Genomic DNA, 23778 nt, shown 5'->3' on the forward strand with positions numbered 1-23778 from the left:
CTAAAATTGTTTTAAATGTGTGATCAAGTTCAAAAGGTCTGAGACAGAGAGTAAACAGTGAATTCAGTTTTAAATAGGGGTGAGAATCTAGCTGCATCTTTATTCTCTCTGTTTCTGCATTGCTGCACAGATCGTCATATCTCGTTAAATATTATTATTCAGTGAAAAGCCACATCGTTGTCAATGTGTGTTACAAACTAGGTAACAGATGTAAAAAACTCCTAATCTATGCCTTTCACTTAAATACAATAGACTGGTACCAAAATCCAGAATTGTGACACCCAAAGGCATTTTTGAGACAAAGTCGGCAAACGGTCTTATTTTGTCAATTTGGGTGTGCCGAATTCAAATCTGCAATATGCCGAGCTCTATCTGACCTCTGTTGACCTTTAGAGGTCATTGAACTTTGGGCCTGTAAACGTCTCAGCTGAACCCAGTTTCTCAGCTTTCTAAGGAATGAAATGTACTAAAATGATTAATGAAGTTAGCAAATGGCCTTGTTTGTTAAATGTTTGGGTGCTGAATTCATTTTTCATTTGTAAAACGACATATGACCTCTGATAACCTCAAGGTCATTAAACTTGGCCTGTAGGCCTATGCATTTAACGGCATTTTTAAACTGACTTTACTCCCCCAAAAAGAATATGAACAGACAAAAAACAAATAGAAAGGAACAAATACAACATTAAATGCCAGTCCATGTACATGTGACTTACTTTTCACAATGAGAATGCCTAGGCGATCACCTTACATAACATTGCATTACATTTAGCGGTTATTGTTTATACAAAGCTACTGAAAAAAGGACAGATTCAGCAGCATACAAAATGTGGGGGCATACAGGGTATACAGGTTAATCAGGGTTAGTATATATGAGTTTTTTTCTTTGTTTGTTTTGTTTTAAACAGGGTAAAGCCTTTACAAAAAACAAAGAAAAAAACTCTCATATATACTAACCCTGATTAACCTGTATACCCTGTATGCCCCCACATTTTTGTATGCTGCTGAATCTGTCCTTTTTTCAGTAGCTTTGTATAAACAATAACCGCTAAATGTAATGCAATGTTATGTAAGGTGATCGCCTAGGCATTCTCATTGTGAAAAGTAAGTCACGTACATGGACTGGCATTTAATGTTGTATTTGTTCCTTTCTATTTGTTTTTTGTCTGTTCATATTCTTTTTGGGGGAGTAAAGTCAGTTTAAAAATGCCGTTAAATGCATAGGCCTATAGGCCAAGTTTAATGACCTTGAGGTTATCAGAGGTCATATGTCGTTTTACAAATGAAAAATGAATTCAGCACCCAAACATTTAACAAACAAGGCCATTTGCTAACTTCATTAATCATTTTAGTACATTTCATTCCTTAGAAAGCTGAGAAACTGGGTTCAGCTGAGACGTTTACAGGCCCAAAGTTCAGTGACCTCTAGAGGTCAACAGAGGTCAGATAGAGCTCGGCGTATTGCAGATTTGAATTCGGCACACCCAAATTGACAAAATAAGACTGTTTGCCGACTTTGTCTCAAAAATGCCTTTAACTCCTTAAATAAGCACTTTTTTTGAATTTTGGTACCAGTCTACAACTGTGTGCACATTTTGGATTTTATGAATTGGGGGGGGGGATAAATCTGGACAGAAGCATGCCATGTCTGAGCTCTACTGCGCCAAGAAATGATTTTGGGAATACAACGACCATGAAATTACTTTGCACATGTTCATCTAGAGTTGAAAGGGAAAACCGTTAGATCTTGTTCAACAGAGAAGCCTCTAGTAAGTCACAACACCATCACCTAATTTTTATGCCTCCGCCACCGTAAGGTGCAGGAGGCATTGTTTTCGGGTTGTCCGTCTGTCTGTGCCGAAACCTTGTGAACGCGATCTCTCAAAGGTTAATGAAAGGAATTTCACCAAACTTTCACCATTTGTGCGCTTTGGGACAAACATGAACTGATTAGATTTTGAGATCAAAAGGTCTAAGGTCAAGGTCACTGTGAGGTCAAATGTCTGTCCGAAAACCTTGTGAGAACAATATCTCCAAGGCAAATGAAAGGAATTTCACCAAACTTTCACCATTTGGGGACAAAGATAAACTGATTAGATTTTGAGATTCTAAGGTCAAGGTCACTGTGAGGTCAAATGTCTGTCCGCGTGCGTCCGTCCTGAGACCTTGTGAATGCAATATCTCAAAGGCTGATGAAGGGAATTTCACCAAACTTTCACCATTTGTGCGCTTTGGGACAAACATGAACTGATTAGATTTTGAGATCAAAAGGTCTAGGGTCAAGGTCACGGTGAGGTCAAATGTCTGTCCGAAAACCTTGTGAACCCAATATCTCCAAGGCTAATACAAGTTAATTCACCAGGTCAAGATTACTGAGAGGTCAAATGCCCATCCCCAAATCACAACAAGGCGTGTAGTCTACCAGGCGGAGGCATCCCCATCAACGCCATTGGTGTCAAGTTCTATCTAGTTTTTTTTTTTTAAAAGGGCAAAGCAAAATTACCAGGTCAACAATTCATAAGACTTGCTGCTGTTGAAAATCCAGGTGTTACATGTGCATAAGACATTGCACTTATTTCACTTTACAAGTACAAAATGATCACAGTAGTTTAAAAAAAAAAAAAAAGTTCCACCATGTAGAGAATGAAGATTCATCAAGATGCCTGGAGAAATGTGAATTTTGTAATCGTATTGTTTCACCCTGAACTGAACTTACAAAGTTTCCCCACCTCGAATTTTAAAAGAACTGAAATGTAAACATTAAACACTAAGAAAGAAGAGGTTGGGGATTCTCAGGGGATATCAGCTACCTGACAGAGTGGGAGAAAAGCTGAAGCTCTGACGACAGACACAATTTGTTTATTTCCCAAATTGAAGGAGACAGTGAGGTTATTACACTTCTCTTCTGTTATCTCCATAAAAGAGTAAAGCTAGTACATGGAATCTTTGCACCTCTGGCATGCATTTTCTTTTAGCACATTGCACTAGGACTAACATTCTGGTTCCTTCCCATGGTTTATGGCTGATTCAATTTAAATTTTTTTTTTAAAAGAGGGGGTGTTCAGGGTTAGAAAAACCACATGTATACGTTTGTCCTATTGATAATGCTTTATAGGAATATCATGCACGTTGTACAAGGGATTTCATCAGTACCATAAAATTAAGTACTGACACCACTGCGTGGTGTGTACCATGGGCGCAATGTAAAATACTGGCTAATGTTGCTGTCATCTTTGCTTACTTCTCTCAAAATACAACATACACAAGTCACTTTATTAATAGTATAGCTATATATCTTTTTTTTTTTTCCTTTTTTTTTTGTCTCTCTGACTACCTGGTTCTAAAGTCCTCCCCCTAGTGCCTGGCTCAAGTGAGGTTGGGTGGTCTGTCTGTCCCTGCACTATTCCACTCGCCTGAGGCTCGACAAAGACAAGAAAGGCACCAGCTGTTACACTGCAAACTCTACAAATGTCATAATGGTCCTGTCCAAATCAATCAAATCTATATTTAAAATCACTAGAGTTTGGTGCTAACAGTAAAAAGATAAGCTGTAATGACAGGATCTGTTCCATGCCTGTTTATGGCATTTTTTTTTTTCTGAAAGTAGGTAAATGGAGGAGTGTTTTGAACAACGTATTTTCCAGACAGCAGCCAAGATAGTGTTGATGCACAATTCTTTGAACAATGAAGCAGCTGGTCAAAAAGAGCCACAGCACAGAGTAAAAAATGTGTAAGAGGACAACATCCTAATAGAACCAAGAAAGAACAACATTCATTAATATTGACCAAATACAGCTCTACTCACAGACAAGAGCAGCAGCAACCTCCTTGAGATCGTTAGTTTAGAAAGTTTAAGTAGAACATTGTGACAGAAAAAACACTAAAGGACATAACTAACCCTCCAAAAGGAGACGATGGATTAATACAACTTGAGCAAGGTCCAACATTAGACCCCTAGAGAAACAGGGTTACATAAAGTGCAGATGGGCCTGGTCTGCCATGCTGTAACGGAGAATGGGGAACAGGTTACGAAAAGCACATGCATTCAGTTTAGCTTCAAATAAAGGAGGTGGTAAAGACCCTAAAAATGGACCATTTATTTAACAGCCGTTTACCTAAACTTAAAAAAGTAAATAAATACAAAGAACAGAAATCTATTTCCCCAAGTCTACTGCAGAGTTTCACTCCGTTTTTTTCTAAGAAAACTCCACTTGCTTACATGAATGGCTGTGCTTGTACAGCTGTCTTAAGGCACATGCTGATCTTCAAAACGTTATTCAGTGTAATTTTGCGTGAGATGTTTCGTTAGTAGATGGACACGATTGCAGCTTCTGACAGACATTGCTTGAAGATCAGCAGTCCACTTAAAGCAGTGCAGTACATCAATGCAATGATCTAATGTTCTGAATATTTCACATGTGAGCCAAAGAAAGAGACATTCAATTTCTGAGCAACTCTGCTGGACATTAGCAGGTCGTCTAGCACAGACACACATTACGGTTATTTGGTATTTGCTGAAACTGCTGTAATTTAGTGTCCAGCAGTCATGCTTGTGCCTGTGACCTTAGTCCCAGTCTACAGAGCCCGAGGCCTCTTGGGATTGATCTGCTTACTGGCTTGTTCCTCCTCCTGCAGGGCTGAGCGGAATGACCTCACTTTATCTGTCAAATGAAAGAAGACACAATTTCATAGTATGAAAGGTGGATGATTTTAAAACATTTATTTTTAAAGAAGGGTAATAAAAACCACATTAGCTCCCCAAGAAATATAAAAGAGGGGAGGGGGAAACACACGACCATAAAACTTGTAATGCAGTTCAATTCAATTAAATCAGACCGATCCGAAAAAACATGTCTGTTGGTGATCTTTATATTCTAATAAACGCACTTAATTGACATCTGGTTGTCCAAGATTTCCAGCCTGCCGTGCCACTTAAGCAGAGCTACAGTGGTGCTTGAAAGTTTGTGAACCCTTCAGAATTATCTACATTTCTGCATGAATATGACCTAAAACATCATCAGATTTGTCACACAAGTCCTAAAAGTAGATAAAGAGAACCCAGTTAAACAAATGAGACAAAAATATTATACTTGGTCATTTTTTTATAGAGGAAAATGATCCAATATTACATATCTGTCAGTGGCAAAAGTATGTGAACCTTTGCTTTCAGTATCTGGTGTGACCCCCTTGTGCAGCAATAACTGCAACTAAATGTTTCTGGTAACTGTTGATCAGTCCTGCACACCGGCTTGGAGGAATTTTAGCCCATTCCTCCGTACAAAACAGCTTCAACTCTGGGATGTTGGTGGGTTTCCTCACATGAACTGCTCGCTTCAGGTCCTTCCACAACATTTCGATCGGATTAAGGTCAGGACTTTGACTTGGCCATTCCAAAACATTCACTTTTATTCTTCTTTAACCATTCTTTGGTAGAATGACTTGTGTGCTCAGGGTCGTTGTCTTGCTGCATGACCCACCTTCTCTTGAGATTCAGTTCATGGACGGATGTCCTGACATTTTCCTTTAGAATTCATTGTTCTATCAATGACGGCAAGCCATCCTGGCTCAGATGCAGCAAAACAGGCCCAAACCATGGATAATACCACCACCATGTTTCATAGATGGGATAAGGTTCTTATGCTGGAATGCAGTGTTTTCCTTTCTCCAAACATAATGCTTCACATTTCAGCCAAAAAGTTCTATTTTGGTCTCATCCGTCCACAAAACATTTTTCCAATAGCCTTCTGGCTTGTCCACGTGATCTTTAGCAAACTGCAGACGAGCAGCAATGTTCTTTTTGGAGAGCAGTGGCTTTCTCCTTGCAACCCTGCCATGCACACCATTGTTGTTCAGTGTTCTCCTGATGGTGGACTCATGAACATTAGCCAATGTGAGAGAGGCCTTCAGTTGCTTAGAAGTTACCCTGGGGTAACTTTGTAACCTCGCCAACTATTACACACCTTGCTCTTGGAGTGATCTTTGTTGGTCGACCACTCCTGGGGAGGGTAACAATGGTCTTGAATTTCCTCCATTTGTACACAATCTGTCTGACTGTGGATTGGTGGAGTCCAAACTCTTTAGAGATGGTTTTGTAACATTTTCCAGCCTGATGAGCATCAACAACGCTTTTTCTGAGGTCCTCAGAAATCTCCTTTGTTCGTGCCATGATACACTTCCACAAACATGTGTTGTGAAGCTCAGACTTCGATAGATCCCTGTTCTTTAAATAAAACAGGGTGCCCACTCACACCTGATTGTCATCCCATTGACTGAAAACACCTGACTAATTTCACCTTCAAATTAACTGCTAATCCGAGAGTTTCACATACTTTTGCCACCAACAGATATGTAAAATTGGATCATTTTCCTCAATAAATAAATGAACAAGTATAACATTTTTGTCTCATTCGTTTAATTGGGTTCTCTTTATCTACTTTTAGGACTTGTGTGAAATTCTGATGTTGTTTTAGGTCATATTTATGCAGAAATATTTCAAGCACCACTGTATACACCATGGTGCAACAGGTATGTTTGTGCATTGCATTTGAGAATCAGATAGCTGAAGTTTATAGGTGGTCTTAGGTTACTCAGACTTGGAGACAATTTTAAACAATGTGTAGTTGTGATAAAAATCTATGTGGTAATGATAAGCGACATCAATCTTGTGAAAGCTGTACCCAAGATTACCAGACGGTCTGGTGAAGTGCATGTATACAGTAACAACTGCATGGTTACTGGTATTTTGCTAGTTACCATTTAAATAGTTATACAATTACATACTTTGGACAGTATACAGTATGTGCCCACACGACCAGGATAATCCTAGTTAGAAAGTAATCGCAGATTCATGTTCCTTTTCGTAATCTGAGTATTTGGGAAAATCTTCCATTTGAAACTTCTCATTCATCTCATTATCTCTAGCCGCTTTATCCTGTTCTACAGGGTCGCAGGCAAGCTGGAGCCTATCCCAGCTGACTACGGGCGAAAGGGGGGGTACACCCTGGACAAGTCGCCAGGTCATCACAGGGCTGACACATAGACACAGACAACCATTCACACTCACATTCACACCTACGGTCAATTTAGAGTCACCAGTTAACCTAACCTGCATGTCTTTGGACTGTGGGGGAAACCGGAGCACCCGGAGGAAACCCACGCAGACACGGGGAGAACATGCAAACTCCGCACAGAAAGGCCCTCGCCGGCCACGGGGCTCGAACCCGGACCTTCTTGCTGTGAGGCGACAGCGCTAACCACTCCACCACCGTGCCGCCCCCATTTGAAACTTAGCTGTGATTAATGCCTATTGTCAGCGAAAATCTAACAGAACAAGCTGAGGATTTTAAGATGAGTTACCTCTGAGCTCAATCAGGACATCAATCTTCTGGTCGAGTATCTGCTCGAGCTGCGAGGAGTAGGAATCTACATCATAATCCACCTCCTCAGTCATCTCAAGCAGAACCTTCTCATTCTCCAGCCACCGAATTGACTCCTGGACCCAAAAACACATCCACCATTACACACATGGATAAATGATAGAAACTTTCATTCAAGATTATTTAAAAAAAAAAAAAAGGTCTTACCGTTCCTGAAATGACCAGTAAAAGAACAAAAACTTATTTTCTATATATGAGCAATTCCAGCGTTATGGACGTGACACTTGAACTCAAAATGGCAACAAATGACCCAGTGCATGTTTTATTGTCTCCCAGTATTTAAACAGGTGTTGCATATTTTAAGGCTGTACCATACTGGAGAAGTGATAGAACAAGAACAATTCCCATAGTACATCTAGGGCATGCCAGAAAATGCCAATAAAAGATGCGTTATGGATGTGACAGAAAAAGTATCACTTTTCTTGGGTGACTGTACATTTTTATCAAACTCTGTGAAATTGTAAACCTAATGTCGAAATGGAGATATCCATTTGATAGAGGGGTCCAAGGTGAATATTAAAAAAATCTTTGTTTAAAATATTTTGTATTTCATGCAGAGTTTCGGAAGGAAAAGTCAGCGTTATGGATGTGACGAAATTCCGTTATGGATGTGACGCGTCTGAAATAGACATGGCGTATGTTTAGAAAATCAGCAATTTAACCACCATAACCCTTTGAAAAACTCTCTAAATATCAGCTAAAACTATCAAAGTTCTTAAATAATATTTAGGATGGCTATTGTTTTGCTGTTTTGTGGATTTTAGCATACATTTCTGTGGCAATAATATAGAATTGTACATGATCAAAGTTGATTTTAGCTTGGGTTTTACATTATAAGAAAGAAAGACTGACATTAAGGCGACGGGAACAATTCTTGTGACAAATTGGTTCAACTTATTCACATCTGTAAAATACAGGCCTAGGTGATATCTCTGGGAGTGGTTTTGATGTATTATATGTTGCTTTATTTTTGCATGGTGAGGTTGACATTTACATGGAATTGCCCATATGTAAACCACTGACGAATCATGATCAGACACAAGGTAACTACTTTTCAGATTTTTTTTTTCTAAAAAAAAAAAAAAAAAAGAATTTCACACTACTGTACAGAGGATTATTAATATGAAAGCCAAATTTAGCCTGCAGGATAAACTCATAGTGTAAACGTGTCACCTGAAATACTGCACGGTGGTCCTCCAGTACCTGCTCCTCCATCTCCACCAGCTGGGACACCACCTCATGGAAGGTGAAGAGCTGAGGAGACACTTCCTCTTCCTGGAGAAGAAGGGGAAAAATCATCATCAGAACAGTCTTTAAAATAACAGAACTCCTTCTGCATTAAAATTACTGACAGCATCCATTCTTTCCAGACACGTGAAAACAAAACTTTGGATCAGGCTAACCCAAAACGTTACGTCTAAAACTGCTGAAGATAAGCATCTTATGTTTCAATGCTTTCTGACTAATTTGTTTCATACATTCTGTTCACAGAGTAGCTTGAGGTCATCTCTCTGAGGGGAGTTGCTTAGCTCCCACTCCTCCTCCATGATGTCCAACTGGTTGATGGCGTTGATGTTGGGTCGGACTCCTTCAGCTATGGTGTTCGGGTCCACGGTCAGCTCCTTCACTCTGTGTGAACAGGAACAGAGCTTGTTTAAATTCATCTGCAGGGGACATACTAATGTGACTAACACCAGGTACGGGGGTGACGGCATTGACATTTCATAAGTGTGAACGCAGTCTTGATTTGATTCATTTGATGGCTGTCTTTCCATTTTACTGAAATACAGATATCTTAAATAATAGTGTGTTATGGCTTCTGTTAAGTGACTAAAGCAGTATATCATGCATTTACTTATTTTTTTTCGCGGTCCAAATCCTGTGCTCTGATTGGCTGGCGAGCGGGTCCGTATCCTACGATACGGACCCCAGTTACGGACCTCTGGCGACTCGCTCGTTCACAACAAACATAGTAGCATTTTTTCTCAACATTTATCTTTTTTTTTTTTTTAAATAAGATTTATTTATAAGATTATCAAAAATCTTGTAAATTTTTGCCAGCATTTCTCAGGAGAACAGCATTAATTTTACAGCATGGACAGCGATAACGACAGTCTTCACAGCGAAAGCGAGTTTTACTACCCTGAGGAAGACGAAATTAAATAAAAAACATTTCAGGAGAAAGCTAAAAACCTGTAATTTGCTAACGCCGAGCAAAAACATGGCTGAATCCTGAATGACTCCTATTTGTATAAATAGGGGACTACGTAGGCAGCAAAATGTATTTTTTCCTGCCATGGAAGTGCACTTGTATACCGAGGAGGAAGCAATTTGCATTACAGCCATGAATTAGGATTCAAAATGGCGGCTCGGTTCGGTTTTCCCTTTCGGGCGCTCTCATTTTCTGTTAGAATTTGGTAAAGAAAAAAATAAATATATTATTTACCAGCTTAATGTCGGACCGTATGGTGAAATACCGTGACCTCGGCCTTGAATACTGACCTCGGCCCAGAGGGCCTCGCTCAGTACTTTCAAGACCTTGGTCACAGTATTTCACGATACGGACTGCCCAGCTGGTAAATAACATACGTCTTTTTCTTTTGCCCTTGAATGCTTAAATATAATAAAAATAGTATTGAAATGGTAAAATGTGTTCTAACAACTCTACACTAAGCCTAGTGACAAATGATATTTTAAAAACAAGTTATCATACTAGCAAAAAAAAAAAATCTAGGCTATAGAAAACAGATGCATCATGATACATAAAGAATCATTTTATAATTGCAGCATGGTACGCTGACCTGAAACCCCGAGGTGCCTAGAGATTTCCCCCAACACTCACCTGACTGCTTATGGTGTCATTATGTTTGATCCTTTATTAATGCACACAACAAAGGCACAGCACACATGCCCAGGGTTAAAAAGTGAAATGAAGGCAGATTAATAATAGGTGGAAGGCTGATGAAAAATATTCACCAAGCACACCACTCAAGATGAGACAGAAAAGCAGCATTTGTATGTGCTCTAATGGGAGGCCGTGCATGTTATCTATGCATATGACTCAGCATGAAGGTGTAAGCTTCTTCTCATGCATCATGGGTCAAAATCAGCCAACTAGATGCAAATAAAGCTTTAACAGTGTGTATCTGCTGCTAAGGCAGATGGGAAGCTGGATAAATAAGCTTGTGCTCATACTCGCAAGTGGGAGAGAGCCCAGAGCGACTTCCTCCCTGAGAAAACGGGATGTCTGAGGGACTAATCCCAAACTCCTTTACTCTGGAGCAGCAAGGAATAAGCGAGAAAGACAAGTGAAGAGAGAAAGAGGAGTAAAAGGAAGAAATCAGGACACAACCGTTTGATCTGTCCTGCACACAAAACATATCACTAATAAAACAATTCATTATTTATCGCATTAAAAATACCAGTTCACCTTAGTCATATTTTAGAAAAGACACATATCAAAGCCAGCAAATACTTACATACAGAAACCCAGAGAGACTGCATTTTTACCTGTTGGCATATCGTAGAGTGTTCAGAGTGTTTTCACAGGAAGCCATTCCCGGAGAGATGGTGGCAATCTGATCAGGAAAAACAAATCATAATCAGAGCTGTCCAAAAATAAACCAGGGTCCACTTGCACTAAAAACACATTTGTGATTTTTTTTTCTTAAAGGTCCCATGGCATGAAATTTTCACTTTCTGAGGTTTTTTAACGTTAAAATGAGTTCCTCTGACCTTCTTAAGTCACCCCAGTGGCTAGAAATTTCATAATGTGTAAACCAAACTATGCCCAACATTTGAGAATGGCGCGTCAAAACGGCGCGTTGATAAGCTCTTCCCTTTAGGCCCCGGTCACACCGCCCGAACTTTGCCGGAGCGTTCCTTGAACGGTAGGGAGGGAGGGCCGAATTTCGACAATGCTCATCACCGCGCACAAAATGGGAAAAAAATCGAAAACACGGGCGTTGGCTTAGCGGTGCACCGCTGAAGCCGGCATTGCTTTAGCGTTGGTTTAGCGGTAGCGAGCGTTGGTTTAGCGGTGACGCGAGCGTTGGTATAGCGGCGTTCTGCGCATGCGGGCTTTGGCTCGGCGGGGGTATAAAGTTGGTTTAGCACCAATCATAGCAAGTCTCTCAGCATCCATGGTAATACAGTTTTACTGTAACTTTGAGCAAATTCGATATAGATGAGGTCTGAACTCAACGGCAGCTCGATTCCAAATGAGCTCCTGGTCCATTTCTGCCCGTATTTATAGCCAAATTCTGGTCCCGCGCCGACACCTCTATACCAACGCCAAACCAAAGTTCATCGCCGCCATGGATAGCTGCTTCAACGCCCGACACCGTTCCAGCAACCCCGTGTCCGCTCGTAAAACGCTTACAACCGCTCCACCGAAGTTTGTGCAACGTTTAATCGCCGCCCGGGCAACACTGGCGAAGCAGCAGTGGTCCAGCGTTCAAGATTTCTGCGTTGGCCTAGCGGACCCAAGCGTCCACGAACTTGCGTCTAGCGGTGCCAAACTTTGACTGGGCGTTGGTGGAGCGGGGGTGAACTTTGCCGGGGCGGAAAATTGCCCCCTCCTCACCGCTCGCAATATTTTGTGCAGCTCAAAACTTTCGGAGCGGTAGGAGGGCCCCTCGAGAAACATCAGCGGTGGCCGAGCGTATACGGCGTTGCTTTAACGGGGGCCAACTTTTGTTAAACGGTGGTGAACGGTTACGAGCGGTGATGAATTTTTTTCACCGCTCCAGGAACACTCCAGCAAAGTTCGGGCGGTGTGACCGGGGCCTTACTACGTCAGCAAGGGAGATGATCCCCACGCCCCCCCTCTGGATTCCCACCCACTGTATGAATTGCCCTGCCCAGTTGTAGTCAGGAGACCATAGAGGACACAACAACATGGCGTCACCTAAGCGAGCGAAACATGGAAATTGCGCTGTACATGGATGTGACAACACAGAAAAGAGTCTGTTTTTACTGCCGACGGGAGAGCCCCTGAAGATGCAGTGGCTTAATTTTATTTACTCCAATAATACGCCGTCGAGTCTACCTAAGACGGTGTATGTTTGTCGGAAGCATTTTCCTGATGAATGTTTCCACAACTTGGGACAGTACAGGGCAGGTTTTGCACATCAACTGTCACTGAAGCCTGGGTCCGTACCAAGCATCCCTGCCGCATCAGCAACAAACACCGAACAAGTAAGTGTATAACTGTTAAGTCGTTTTGCCGTGTTTTAAAATCGGTGCCACGTTAGCCTTGCAATGGCTACATTAGCTGTGCAGCTAACCGCTTCCTGCAGTTAGCCAGGTACTCTGCACTGCAAAACTAAAGAGCATGCAGCATGCTCTGTTAAACTGAGTTTAGTCTGGAAATTGACTGTAACTTATGAGCTTATGTTTGACTATTGCTCCGCAATGCATGTCTTCTGTTGGATAAGCGATATGTTGCTGTAGTTGCTGCTTCTATCCTCTTTGGTTACGGAGTGCGTGTTCAAGCCTAGGGTATTATACGTTCGTAAACTACCACTCCGAACACTCTCACTCTCTGTTCTCTGTGTCACGTTGAGTTTACGAAAGGAGTCCGAGGGAGAACGGGGTTTTGTCTTAGCAGCGTGGCTACAGGCGCTGATAGCAGCGAGTATGTGTGCGCGCAGCTTGGTCAAGCCCCTCCCCCTCCCCCCATGGCCCGCCCCCACCCTCTACCCTTCCCCGCCTCCTGCTTCTCATTAGCAAAACGACGCACTGGGAAAAGCGCTGAAATGGGGCTTTCTCCCAGGAGGCTATATTTACGTGCCGAGGGTTCATTTCGAGAAAGGCTGCAGATATAACATCCGGAAGCCTCCACGAGCCCGTTTAAAGCATCAACAAACCACCATGCCATGGGACCTTTAAAAAAAAAAAAGACAAATAAGGATCTGTGAAACACAAAGGGGCTATTCACCATGCACGTCCTTGAATTCTCTCCGATGAACGAGTCTCTGAGTACTTGTGTAAGTTTGCTGGCTCTGAATGGAGTGTGCGGTTTGTTCCGACCCAAGGCTCTAATACACTCCTTGATGGAGACAGGACACCAGCCATTTTAGACAACAGCTCAATTAGCATTAGAATGCATTTCAACACTCAAATTCACTATTTAATAAATCAGGAACGCAGAATGTATTAATCAATCATTCACGGGTAATCAAACCTTTAATGTTCTGACTTTATAAAAACAGGTTATGAATGTGGGTGTAACTGTAACTGCACTTTTCTGTGGTGACTGACTGACCTTCAGCGCAAGCAGGCTCTTGTTGATCTCTGCTCCCTCCAGCCGTGTCTGCCGGTCAGCACTGGACGTATCAGCACCACGCTCATTCCCAGCCAAATCAATCAGTGAAAACTTGCCGTGCATCTTCCCCTTCCTGCGCAGAATAATCTGGAAGACAGCATGGCTACGAGACGAGTGAGCATTGGCAGAAGTCTGTCCTGACGTTCTGGGGATCAAGAGGTGAAAAAAAAATTTAACACCAGGTTACAGTGAATAAGGGGGGGAAAAAAAAAAAAGTGCACATATACAATATAATCCCACAGCGTATTTATTACATCAGAGAGCATTACACACTGCTGTACAAAGTTACCTGCAGCTGTTTCCAACCTCAATGAGCTTGAGGACATCTTCAGTGCATCTGACCTCTCTCTCCTGCAGCCCGACCACCTGCACTTGCTGTTTCCCGTCCTCCAGGACACGCAGCTTTGCTTTACGGTTCAGCAAGTCAAACACCTGGGCACAGCACCAAAGTGACTTCAGCCAGATAAGGCACAAAACATACAGTCAAGCTGGAAAGTCTGCACACCCCTTTCACCTTCTCCACGTTTTATTAGGTTACAGACTTACTCTACAATAGATTGAGCAGGGCTCTACATTAACTTTTGAAACCACTTGTCCTGTCGGGCAAGTTGAAAGGAAATTTACTTGTCCGAATGTGAAGTTGACTTGTCCGAAGAAATATTTAAGAAAAAAAAAAAACCACAAACTATTTGTAACCCAACAATCTTTATTGCATTTGTTTTCGAATTCACAACATATGCATAATATCTATGAATCAAAAGTAATCAATACTTGATATACTGAGGCAAAAGTTCAAAAATATAGTAGGGATGTCCCGATCCGATCACGTGATCGGAAATCGGGCCCGATCACATGGTTTCAGACTCGATCGGAATCGGGCATTGCCTCCCGATCAGGGATCGGATATATATCTATATAATATATTCTCATTTTTAACACATCAATAGCTATGCGTTGGCACAGAGTGAGACCAGACCTCTTGTCTCAACACAGCAACATCAACGCGTGCGGCATGACATCACTTTGTAGCGGAGACGCTATTGGTTATTGGCTGCCTGTTGCTGGCAAAGTTGAACACGGAAACAGTTCGAAGCGGAAAGCAAAGCATGAGATCTTTTTTTTTTCGTTGGATGACAAAAGAAACGGGCTCAAACCTGAAAGGGTAGAAATGCTTGTTTTCATCAAGAAAAACGTTCATTTCCTTAATTGAAATTACTGTACACCACTGTGAGATGCGTTCTTAAAAGCAAATTACCGGCACTGTGGCACTTTATTTTTTTACATTCCTGCCAGGTATTTTAAGGTTATTTTTTTTAATTTGTTATTTATTGTTCAAACTGCCTCACGTAAGTGCTCTGTTTGCTAACGGAGTTGTTGGATGTTAAAATAAGGTGTTAAATAAAAAATGAGGAGCATCCTGGATCCGTTTCTTTCCTCGTCTTTATTTTTTATGGATTATAAGAAGTATCGGATCGGGACTCGGTATCAGCAGATACTCAAAATCAAATGATCGGTATCGGATCGGAGGGCAAAAAAACCTGATCAGGACATCCCTAAAATATAGTAAAACAGACTGATTGATACCATAATTCACCAATTATTATGCTGAAGTTCAGAAGTAATATATTCCAATAGAGTAGAAATTATGAACATAAAATTTTAAGAACAAAATAACCGTATGAGATCCAGAAACACTAACCATTATATATACACACACACAGATCAGTACTCTGCAGTTCAGTAACAAATATCACAAAAACTAACATTATCATAAAATTTATGACTTGATGAGATATCACCAGCTTGGACAAGAGAAACAAATAACAATGCTACAAATAAAAACAACTGAATCTAATTCACTGCAGAAAAAAATTGGACTCCATCAATCATTAATTTATGAGAAATTGAAAACCAGAAAATTAAAAAATTATATATAATTTTCATTTTTAAATTATTAACTTTGAATATATATCCTCCACTGATTAATAATTGTTGTCTAATTATTCAGTGTGGCTCCTGTATGGTATTTAACGGTCAGAAAAAAGATAATTAATAATTTAAAATAATCCATAATTAAATCTAAATTATAGAGCCCTATGTTTCAAATTCCTAAACTCCCATTACTAATTAGTTCATTAATACAGCCGGTAACCTAATTAGCAGCCATTTGACAGCTTGGTATTTCATGGATAACTTTCCCCACTCCTACCTCACTCCCTGTCTCAATCCACATGCATGCAGGTGCACATTCCAAGGCCAGCACACCCCACCACAAACGCTCGGCTATATAATGAACACCATCAACAACAATTCAAAGATTTGGAAATTACCACATAATCAACGTAAATATACAGTTGAATAATAATCCCGCCAACAGAAACGTCAACAAATCCACGTGTATGACACGATTAAAACCAATCATAAACGACTGTTTACTTTTCAGCTCAAATACACGAAGCGGTATTGGCCGGTTTTGCAAGTGGAATACTGCACATGCGCACATCGCGCTTTCCGAATAGAAACATCCGGCGATTCATCAAAACAACATGTCCAGTGAGATGCTTCGGAAATTGTGAATAAACTGATAAATTTGACATGTAACCCGAATATCGGCGTATTTTGGCACTTGTCCGATCAGACAAGTAACTGAGACGATGAACTTGTCCGACAAAGTATCACTTGTCCCAGACAAGTGTTAACGTCGAGCCCTGTCAAGTTCATTTTTTGTCACAAAATTCTACACAAAATAGCCCATAATGACAAAGTGAAAGCAGGTTTTTAGAAAATATGCAATTTTATTTTACTGGCAAAAATAGGTTATTTAGGGGTTACATGTCTGTACACAGGCGGCACGGTGGTGTAGTGGTTAGCGCTGTCGCCTCACAGCAAGAAGGTCCGGGTTCGAGCCCCGGGGCCGGCAAGGGCCTTTCTGTGTGGAGTTTGCATGTTCTCCCCGTGTCCGCGTGGGTTTCCTCCGGGTGCTCCGGTTTCCCCCACAGTCCAAAGACATGCAGGTTAGGTTAACTGGTGACTCTAAATTGACCGTAGGTGTGAATGTGAGTGTGAATGGTTGTCTGTGTCTATGTGTCAGCCCTGTGATGACCTGGCGACTTGTCCAGGGTGTACCCCGCCTTTCGCCCATAGTCAGCTGGGATAGGCTCCAGCTTGCCTGCGACCCTGTAGAAGGATAAAGCGGCTAGAGATAATGAGATGAGATGTCTGTACACACCCTTAGCCTAATACTTGGTTGATGCACCTTTGGCAGCAATTACAGCTTCAAGGCGTCTTGGGAAAGAAGCTACGAGCTTGGCACACTTGTTTCTAGACATTTTTGCCCATTCCTCTTGGCATATCCTTGCAAGCTCTGTCAGGTTGGATGGGGAGCATCGGTACACAGCCATTTTCAGCTCCTTCCGCAGATGTTCAATTGGATCCAGGTCTGGGCTCTGGCTGGGCCACTCAAGGACATTCACAGACAGAACAAAGCCACTCCTTTGTTCTCTTGGCTGTGTGCTTCGGGTCATCGTCATGCTGGAAGGTAAACCTCCACCCCAGTCTGAGGTCCAGAGCGCTCTGGAGCAAGTTTTCTTCAAGGATCTTGATGTACTTAGCTGCATTCATCTTTCCCTCTATCAGGACTAGTCACCCCGTTCCTGCTGCTGAAAAACATCCCCACATCATGATGCTGCCACCGCCATGCTTCACTGTAGGGATGGCATTAGCCAGGTGATGAGCGGTGCTCGGTTTCCTCCAGACGTGACGCTTGGTATTCAGGCTAAAAAGTTCAATTTTGGTTTCATCAGACCAGAGAATCTTGTTTCTCATGGTTTGAGAGTCCTCTAGGTGCACCTTTTGACAAAGTAAAAGTGGGCTGTCATGTGCCTTTTACTAAGGAGTGGCTTCCGTCTGGCCACTCGACCATAAAGGCCTGATTTGTGGAGTGTTGCCTGGATGGTTGATCTTCTGAAAGATTCTCCCATCTCCACAAGGATGCACTGGAGCTCTGTCAGAGTGACCCTCGGGTTCCTGCTCACCTCCCTGGCCAAGGTCCATCTTTTCCCATTGCCCAGGCGGCCAGGTCTAGGAAGATTCTTGGTGGTTCCAAACTTCTTCCATTTACGAATGATAGTGGTCACTGTGCTCTTTGGGACCTGTAAAGCTGCAGCAATTTTTCTGTACCCTTCTCCAGATCTATGCCTTGACACAATCCTGTTTCTGAGGTCTGCAGATAATTCATTTGACCCCATGGCTTGGAGTTTGCTCGGACATGCACCGTCAACTGTGGGACCTTATACAGGCAGGTGTTGCCAAGCCCCAATCACGTCCAATCAATTGAATTTACCACAGGTGGACTCCAATTAAGTTGTAGAAACATCTCAAGTAGTATCAGTGGAAACAAAATGCATCTCAGCTCACTTTTGGGTGTCATCTCAAAGCGTGTGCACATTTGTGTACATATGATATTTTACATTTTGATTTTTAATAAATTAGTACAAATGTATAAAACCTGCTGTCACTTTGTCATTAAGGGCTATTTTGTGTAGAATTTTGTGACAAAAAACTAACTCTATTGTAGAATAAGTCTGTAATGTAATTAAACGTGGAGAAGGTGAAAGGGGTGTGCAGACTTTCCGGCTTGACTGTATGTACTTTAAAAAATAAAAATATCTCCGTGATCTTCCACATCCACTCACCCTTTATAACTAACAATTGCTTTACAACATCCAAAGCACTGTTTTCTTTCGGATGATTCGAAGTGTTTGAGTCACTTGCCTTTCCACTGTAAATTTCAAAGAAGGTTGCGTAGACTTGAAGATCCAACTTCTTGTAGTTGGGTTTCTTCAGCATAAGAAAAACATCACGAGCTGCATGGAGTAAGAAAAGCATTTTTGAGAATGCTTATTTTGAAAAGAATAACTGTGGATTTAAAAACCTTTGAAGAGTCGCAAATTCTTAAACATTTACCAGCTAAGGCATAGATTCCTTTTGAACAATCCTGGTTCTTTCCTGAAAAGTCTCCACCCATGGTCTGAAAAACCAAAAGACATCAACATGAACTTTATGCTCAAAGATAATCAGAGCTCTGTGTAATATGCGATGTGTACTGCAATTAGGACTTAATCAAAACTGAACTACAGTGGTGCTTGAAAGTTTGTGAACCCTTTAGAATTTTCTATATTTCTGCATAAATATGACCTAAAACATCATCAGATTTTCACACAAGTCCTAAAAGTAGATAAAGAGAACCCAGTTAAACAAAAGAGACAAAATACTTGGGCATTTATTTATTGAGGAAAATGATCCAATATTACATATCTGTGAGTGGCAAAAGTATCAGGAGAACACTGAACAACAATGGTGCGCATTGCAGGGTTGCAAGGAGAAAGCCACTGCTCTCCAAAAAGAACATTGCTGCTCATCTGCAGTTTGCTAAAGATCACATGGACAAGCCAGAAGGCTATTGGAAAAATGTTTTGTGGACGGATGAGACCGAAATAGAACTTTTTGGTTTAAATGAGAAGCGTTATGTTTGGAGAAAGGAAAACACTGCATTCCAGCATAAGAACCTTATCCCATCTGTGAAACATGGTGGTGGTAGTATCATGGTTTGGGCCTGTTTTGCTGCATCTGGGCCAGGACGGCTTGCCATCATTGATGGAACAATGAATTCTGAATTATACCAGTGAATTCTAAAGGAAAATGTCAGGACATCTGTCCATGAACTGAATCTCAAGAGAAGGTGGGTCATGCAGCAAGACAACGACCCTAAGCACACAAGTCGTTCTACCAAAGAATGGTTAAAGAAGAATAAAGTTAATGTTTTGGAATGGCCAAGTCAAAGTCCTGACCTTAATCTGATTGAAATGTTGTGGAAGGGGCGGCACAGTGGTGTACTGGTTAGCGCTGTCGCCTCACAGCAAGAAGGTCCTGGGTTCGAGCCCCGGGGCCGGCGAGGGCCTTTCTGTGTGGAGTTTGCATGTTCTCCCCGTGTCCGCGTGGGTTTCCTCCGGGTGCTCCGGTTTCCCCCACAGTCCAAAGACATGCAGGTTAGGTTAACTGGTGACTCTAAATTGACCGTAGGTGTGAATGTGAGTGTGAATGGTTGTCTGTGTCTATGTGTCAGCCCTGTGATGACCTGGCGACTTGTCCAGGGTGTACCCCGCCTTTCGCCCGTAGTCAGCTGGGATAGGCTCCAGCTTGCCTGCGACCCTGTAGAAGGATAAAGCGGCTAGAGATAATGAGATGAGATGAGATGTTGTGGAAGGACCTGAAGCGAGCAGTTCATGTAAGGAAACCCACCAACATCCCAGAGTTGAAGCTGTTCTGTACAGAGGAATGGGCTAAAATTCCTCCAAGCCGGTGTGCAGGACTGATCAACAGTTACCGGAAACGTTTAGTTGCAGTTATTGCTGCACAAGGGGGTTACACCAGATACTGAAAGCAAAGGTTCACATACTTTTGCCACTCACCAATTTGTAATATTGGATCATTTTCCTCAATAAATAAATGACAAAGAATAATGTTTTTTGTCTCATGGGTTCTCTTTATCTACTTTTCGGACTTGTGTGAAAATCTGACGATGTTTTAGGTCATATTCATGCAGAAATACAGAGAATTCTAAAGGGTTCACAAACTTTCAAGTACCACTGTACCTGACTTCAGCACTGTCCAGTCATATAATACACGTTTAAAAAAAATTTAAAAAATAAAAGTTCTCACATGCGTTTTTCCACTTCCAGTTTGGCCGTACGCAAAGCATGTAGCCATTCCTCTCTCAAAGATGGTTTCCACCAAAGGCCTTGCTGTAAACCTGCATAAAAGAACTTCTTAATTTACATTTCCACACCAGACAACAACAAACTAATCACTTGTGGATTACAATTAAGTTGTAGATACACAGGGAGGAAAAAAAAAAAAGGCAAACCTGTAAACCATTTCATTTGCTGCACTGTCATCAAAGGCATAATCAAAGCGAAAGGTTTGATTCTCTAGGTATCGGGTGAGGTCCACTTTCTGCTTCGGCTCGTGGACCATGACGACATCTTTACTAGGGATAGTGATCACATCTAACTCCTTTCCAGTGAGTTCTACAATACAGGATTGGCACATCCTTTAACACTCATTCATGCCCCTTTTCCACCAAAGCAGTTCCAGGGCTGGTTCGGGGCCAGTGCTTAGTTTGGAACCGGGTTTTCTGTTTCCACTGACAAAGAACTGGCTCTGGGGCCAGAAAAACCGGTTCCAGGCTAGCACCAACTCTCTGCTGGGCCAGAGGAAAGAACCGCTTACGTCAGCGGGGCGGGGCGGAGTTGTTAAGACCAACAACAATAACAAGACCGCGAAAGATTGCCATTTTTAAGCGACGAGAAGCAGCAGCTCTACAAACACGAAGTCATCCATTATAATTATTGTTGTTGTTGCTGCTTCTTCCGTGCTGTTTTTGCTTTAATATTCGCGCCAAGGTTTATGTAAACGTAGCGCCGTAACTGACGTATACAGCGACGTAATGACGTATACAGCGACGTAACGACATGGCTCCGCAAGCTATGGAAAAGCAAACTGGTTCTCAGCTGGCTCGCAAGTTGAACGAGTTGTGAACCAGCACCAGCACTGGCCCCGAACCAGCCCTGGAACTGATTTGGTGGAAAAGGGGTATCAGTGATTTGAAAGATAATTGTTGCATTCAGTCTTGTTTATTTTATGCTATTTGAGTTTTATATTCCTCTTGAAAAGAATTAAAAGGCTTCAGTATCAACTGTCAATTTCTATTTATTCGTAGTCTTTAGAAGGGGTTAAAATACTTTGAGTCTAAACTAGCTGCTGAAGTTAAGCCATTAGTAAACATTACACAAATATTAAGAATTCAGAACAGCGATACAGCAAAAAATATACAAAAGTCTGTTTTTACCTTTTTTGTTAAGAGGGCGCTTCCTCACACAAACACATATTCGGTGCTCTTCAATCTGCCAAGATTAAGTGGTTTTTTACTATTACAGATAAATTAGCACAGGTTTTTTAAACTTGCTTAAAATCAGCACATAAAACTTTCACAAAAGGTATGGCAAACATCCATGGCAAAATAACAAACCAGAGCATCAGCGACGCAGCAGCTCACACGGCCGTACCATGAGAAAGCAGACTCGTTTATAATTAGCGCATTCTTCATGAGAACAATTACAACAATTTGATCATCCAAACAAAACAATCAAAATCCACTGAAAACTGAGGGAGAAGTAGCGATTTTCCTGAAAGTTTCTTCGCCGGCCTAATTAGCAACTTGTTCATGAGAAACAGCAAAACCAGGGAGTAACTTTGTGCAGACTGATTAGATCTTCCAAACAAGACAATCAGAATCAAAATCGCGTCGTGTGATGGCAATAGACCCCTTCGCAGTAAACGTCATTCATACGTAAGCGGAAATTACGCGCGCAGCCTGGACCCAAAAAAGACTCAGAAATGCCTAGTTGTTGTGTTGTCGGGTGTCAGAATCGTAGCAGTGATGGGGTTAAAATGTTCAGAATTCCAGCAGGATCTCACCCATTCCAAAAAAAAAAACGTGTAGACTGGGATGAAAGCACTATCAAAAATGCGCGGGTTTGCAGCGCCCACTTCATCACAGGTAAGATCAGGCTATTTATTAAATCTCTCTTATTTATTCTTTCTAGTCTTCGTTTATTGATGTAGCAAAATACTTTGGTAACGTTTGTCTGATTAGCTGGGTCATAGTTATACAATGTAATGAATATTGTTAGCATGTTAACTTAGCTTTGCATGCAATTTTGTTTGTAGGAGAGGTCTCGCTTGACTCAAGCAGCCCAGATTTTGTGCCATCATTATTTGTGTATGCCGAAAATCACAATTTTAAAGCAAGGATGGAAAGGTAAAATTGTGTGCCCTCACTCTAAATGCCAACTTACGTTGACTGCTCTAACCGAGCTCCCGCCCCGTTCAGTTTCATTTCTGCTCTCTGCCTCTCGCTTTTTACGCAGCTCTGATTTCTCTTAGCTGCACTCTTTACACTATCATTCCTTTACCACTATCATTCCATTACCTCCTGCAAATTGCTGTTTAGTGTTGGTATTTGCTGTTGTAGCTAAAGCCACATTGCCATCACATCACTGGCATAATTTGATTTAAACAAAATGAATATGAATGTCCCATTGTTAATCAAGTTGTACATACCCGCACAATCATTATGCGTCTAAAGACTTGTAGGCACGAAGTTTTTCGTGGGTGTACACTGAAGTCTTGTCAATAAGGTACGAGTATATATCTGGCCATTGTATACCAGGGAACTTACTAACATCGTCCGTCCACTCTTTAATTAAATACGGATCCGGTAGGCGATGTCCACTTGTTAGAGTTAACTTATTTATGTAGCATTCTCGATCTTGTAACGACAATTGTTTGGCATAATCTGACAGCTCATAATGCCGGTCTATGGGCAGCGCCATTGTTTCTGGGTCCAGGCTGCGCGCGCATCCTGGCAACGGTCGGTTTGTTTACAAACATGCGAAGGGGTCTATAGCTCATCGCCCTATGGCCAGTGAGCTGCTAATAATAAAAAAACGTATTTCAGTTCATACTCACCAAATCGGCTGTGGTTAGTGGTCTGTAATCCAGGCTAGCCCTAAAGTCTCTGATCATCTGCATTATTTCATAGTTGGGGACTGTCGTGTCCACTTCCTTTTATTTATATAATATAAAAAAAAAACCACACACACATTAATCATAAAATGTACAGCAAAACATTAAAACAGGGATGAGAATGAGAAATTGTATTTTCAGCTGAAAATTTAATCGGGGGTCTGGGGGCCATCGGCCCCCAGCCAGGTCCAGGGCGGAGCCTGGTCGGGGGTCCAGGGAGCTGAAGGCCCCCGGAAGCTAATGAGTTTTATACATTTTAGACCACTAGAAATGGTCTCAGATTGCTCAGTTGAATAATATTTTCAGTCCAAAGAAGCTTGAGTTTTGGACACTAATAAACAAAAATAGTCTCAATAATGCTCAGCT

The 23778-nt window shown here is 41.7% G+C and overlaps 1 protein-coding gene across 4 annotated transcripts in view; it reads right to left on the reverse strand.

Annotated features, from left to right (window-relative positions):
* Nucleotides 1-2837: 2837 nt before the first annotated feature.
* The window catches only part of kif2a (kinesin family member 2a), a 45823-nt gene continuing 24882 nt past the window's right edge, over nt 2838-23778 (reverse strand). For 3 of the 4 annotated variants that reach the window (XM_060932325.1, XM_060932326.1, XM_060932327.1), the window contains 14 exons: nt 23356-23451; nt 21674-21728; nt 20690-20852; nt 20485-20575; nt 18730-18793; nt 18538-18629; nt 14054-14196; nt 13705-13909; nt 13378-13488; nt 10947-11014; nt 8915-9065; nt 8610-8711; nt 7357-7492; nt 2838-4661 (listed from right to left, as the gene is read on the reverse strand). In XM_060932325.1, the coding sequence (XP_060788308.1) occupies nt 4576-4661; nt 7357-7492; nt 8610-8711; nt 8915-9065; nt 10947-11014; nt 13378-13488; nt 13705-13909; nt 14054-14196; nt 18538-18629; nt 18730-18793; nt 20485-20575; nt 20690-20852; nt 21674-21728; nt 23356-23451 (1563 nt within the window). In that variant the 3' untranslated portion in view covers nt 2838-4575. Of the gene's footprint in view, nt 4662-7356; nt 7493-8609; nt 8712-8914; nt 9073-10599; nt 10713-10946; nt 11015-13377; nt 13489-13704; nt 13910-14053; nt 14197-18537; nt 18630-18729; nt 18794-20484; nt 20576-20689; nt 20853-21673; nt 21729-23355; nt 23452-23778 lie in introns of all 4 variants that reach the window. The other variant, XM_060932328.1, reaches the window with a different exon arrangement.

Source organism: Neoarius graeffei, chromosome 10 (assembly GCF_027579695.1).
Source record: "Neoarius graeffei isolate fNeoGra1 chromosome 10, fNeoGra1.pri, whole genome shotgun sequence".
Taxonomy (NCBI): Eukaryota; Metazoa; Chordata; class Actinopteri; order Siluriformes; family Ariidae; genus Neoarius; species Neoarius graeffei.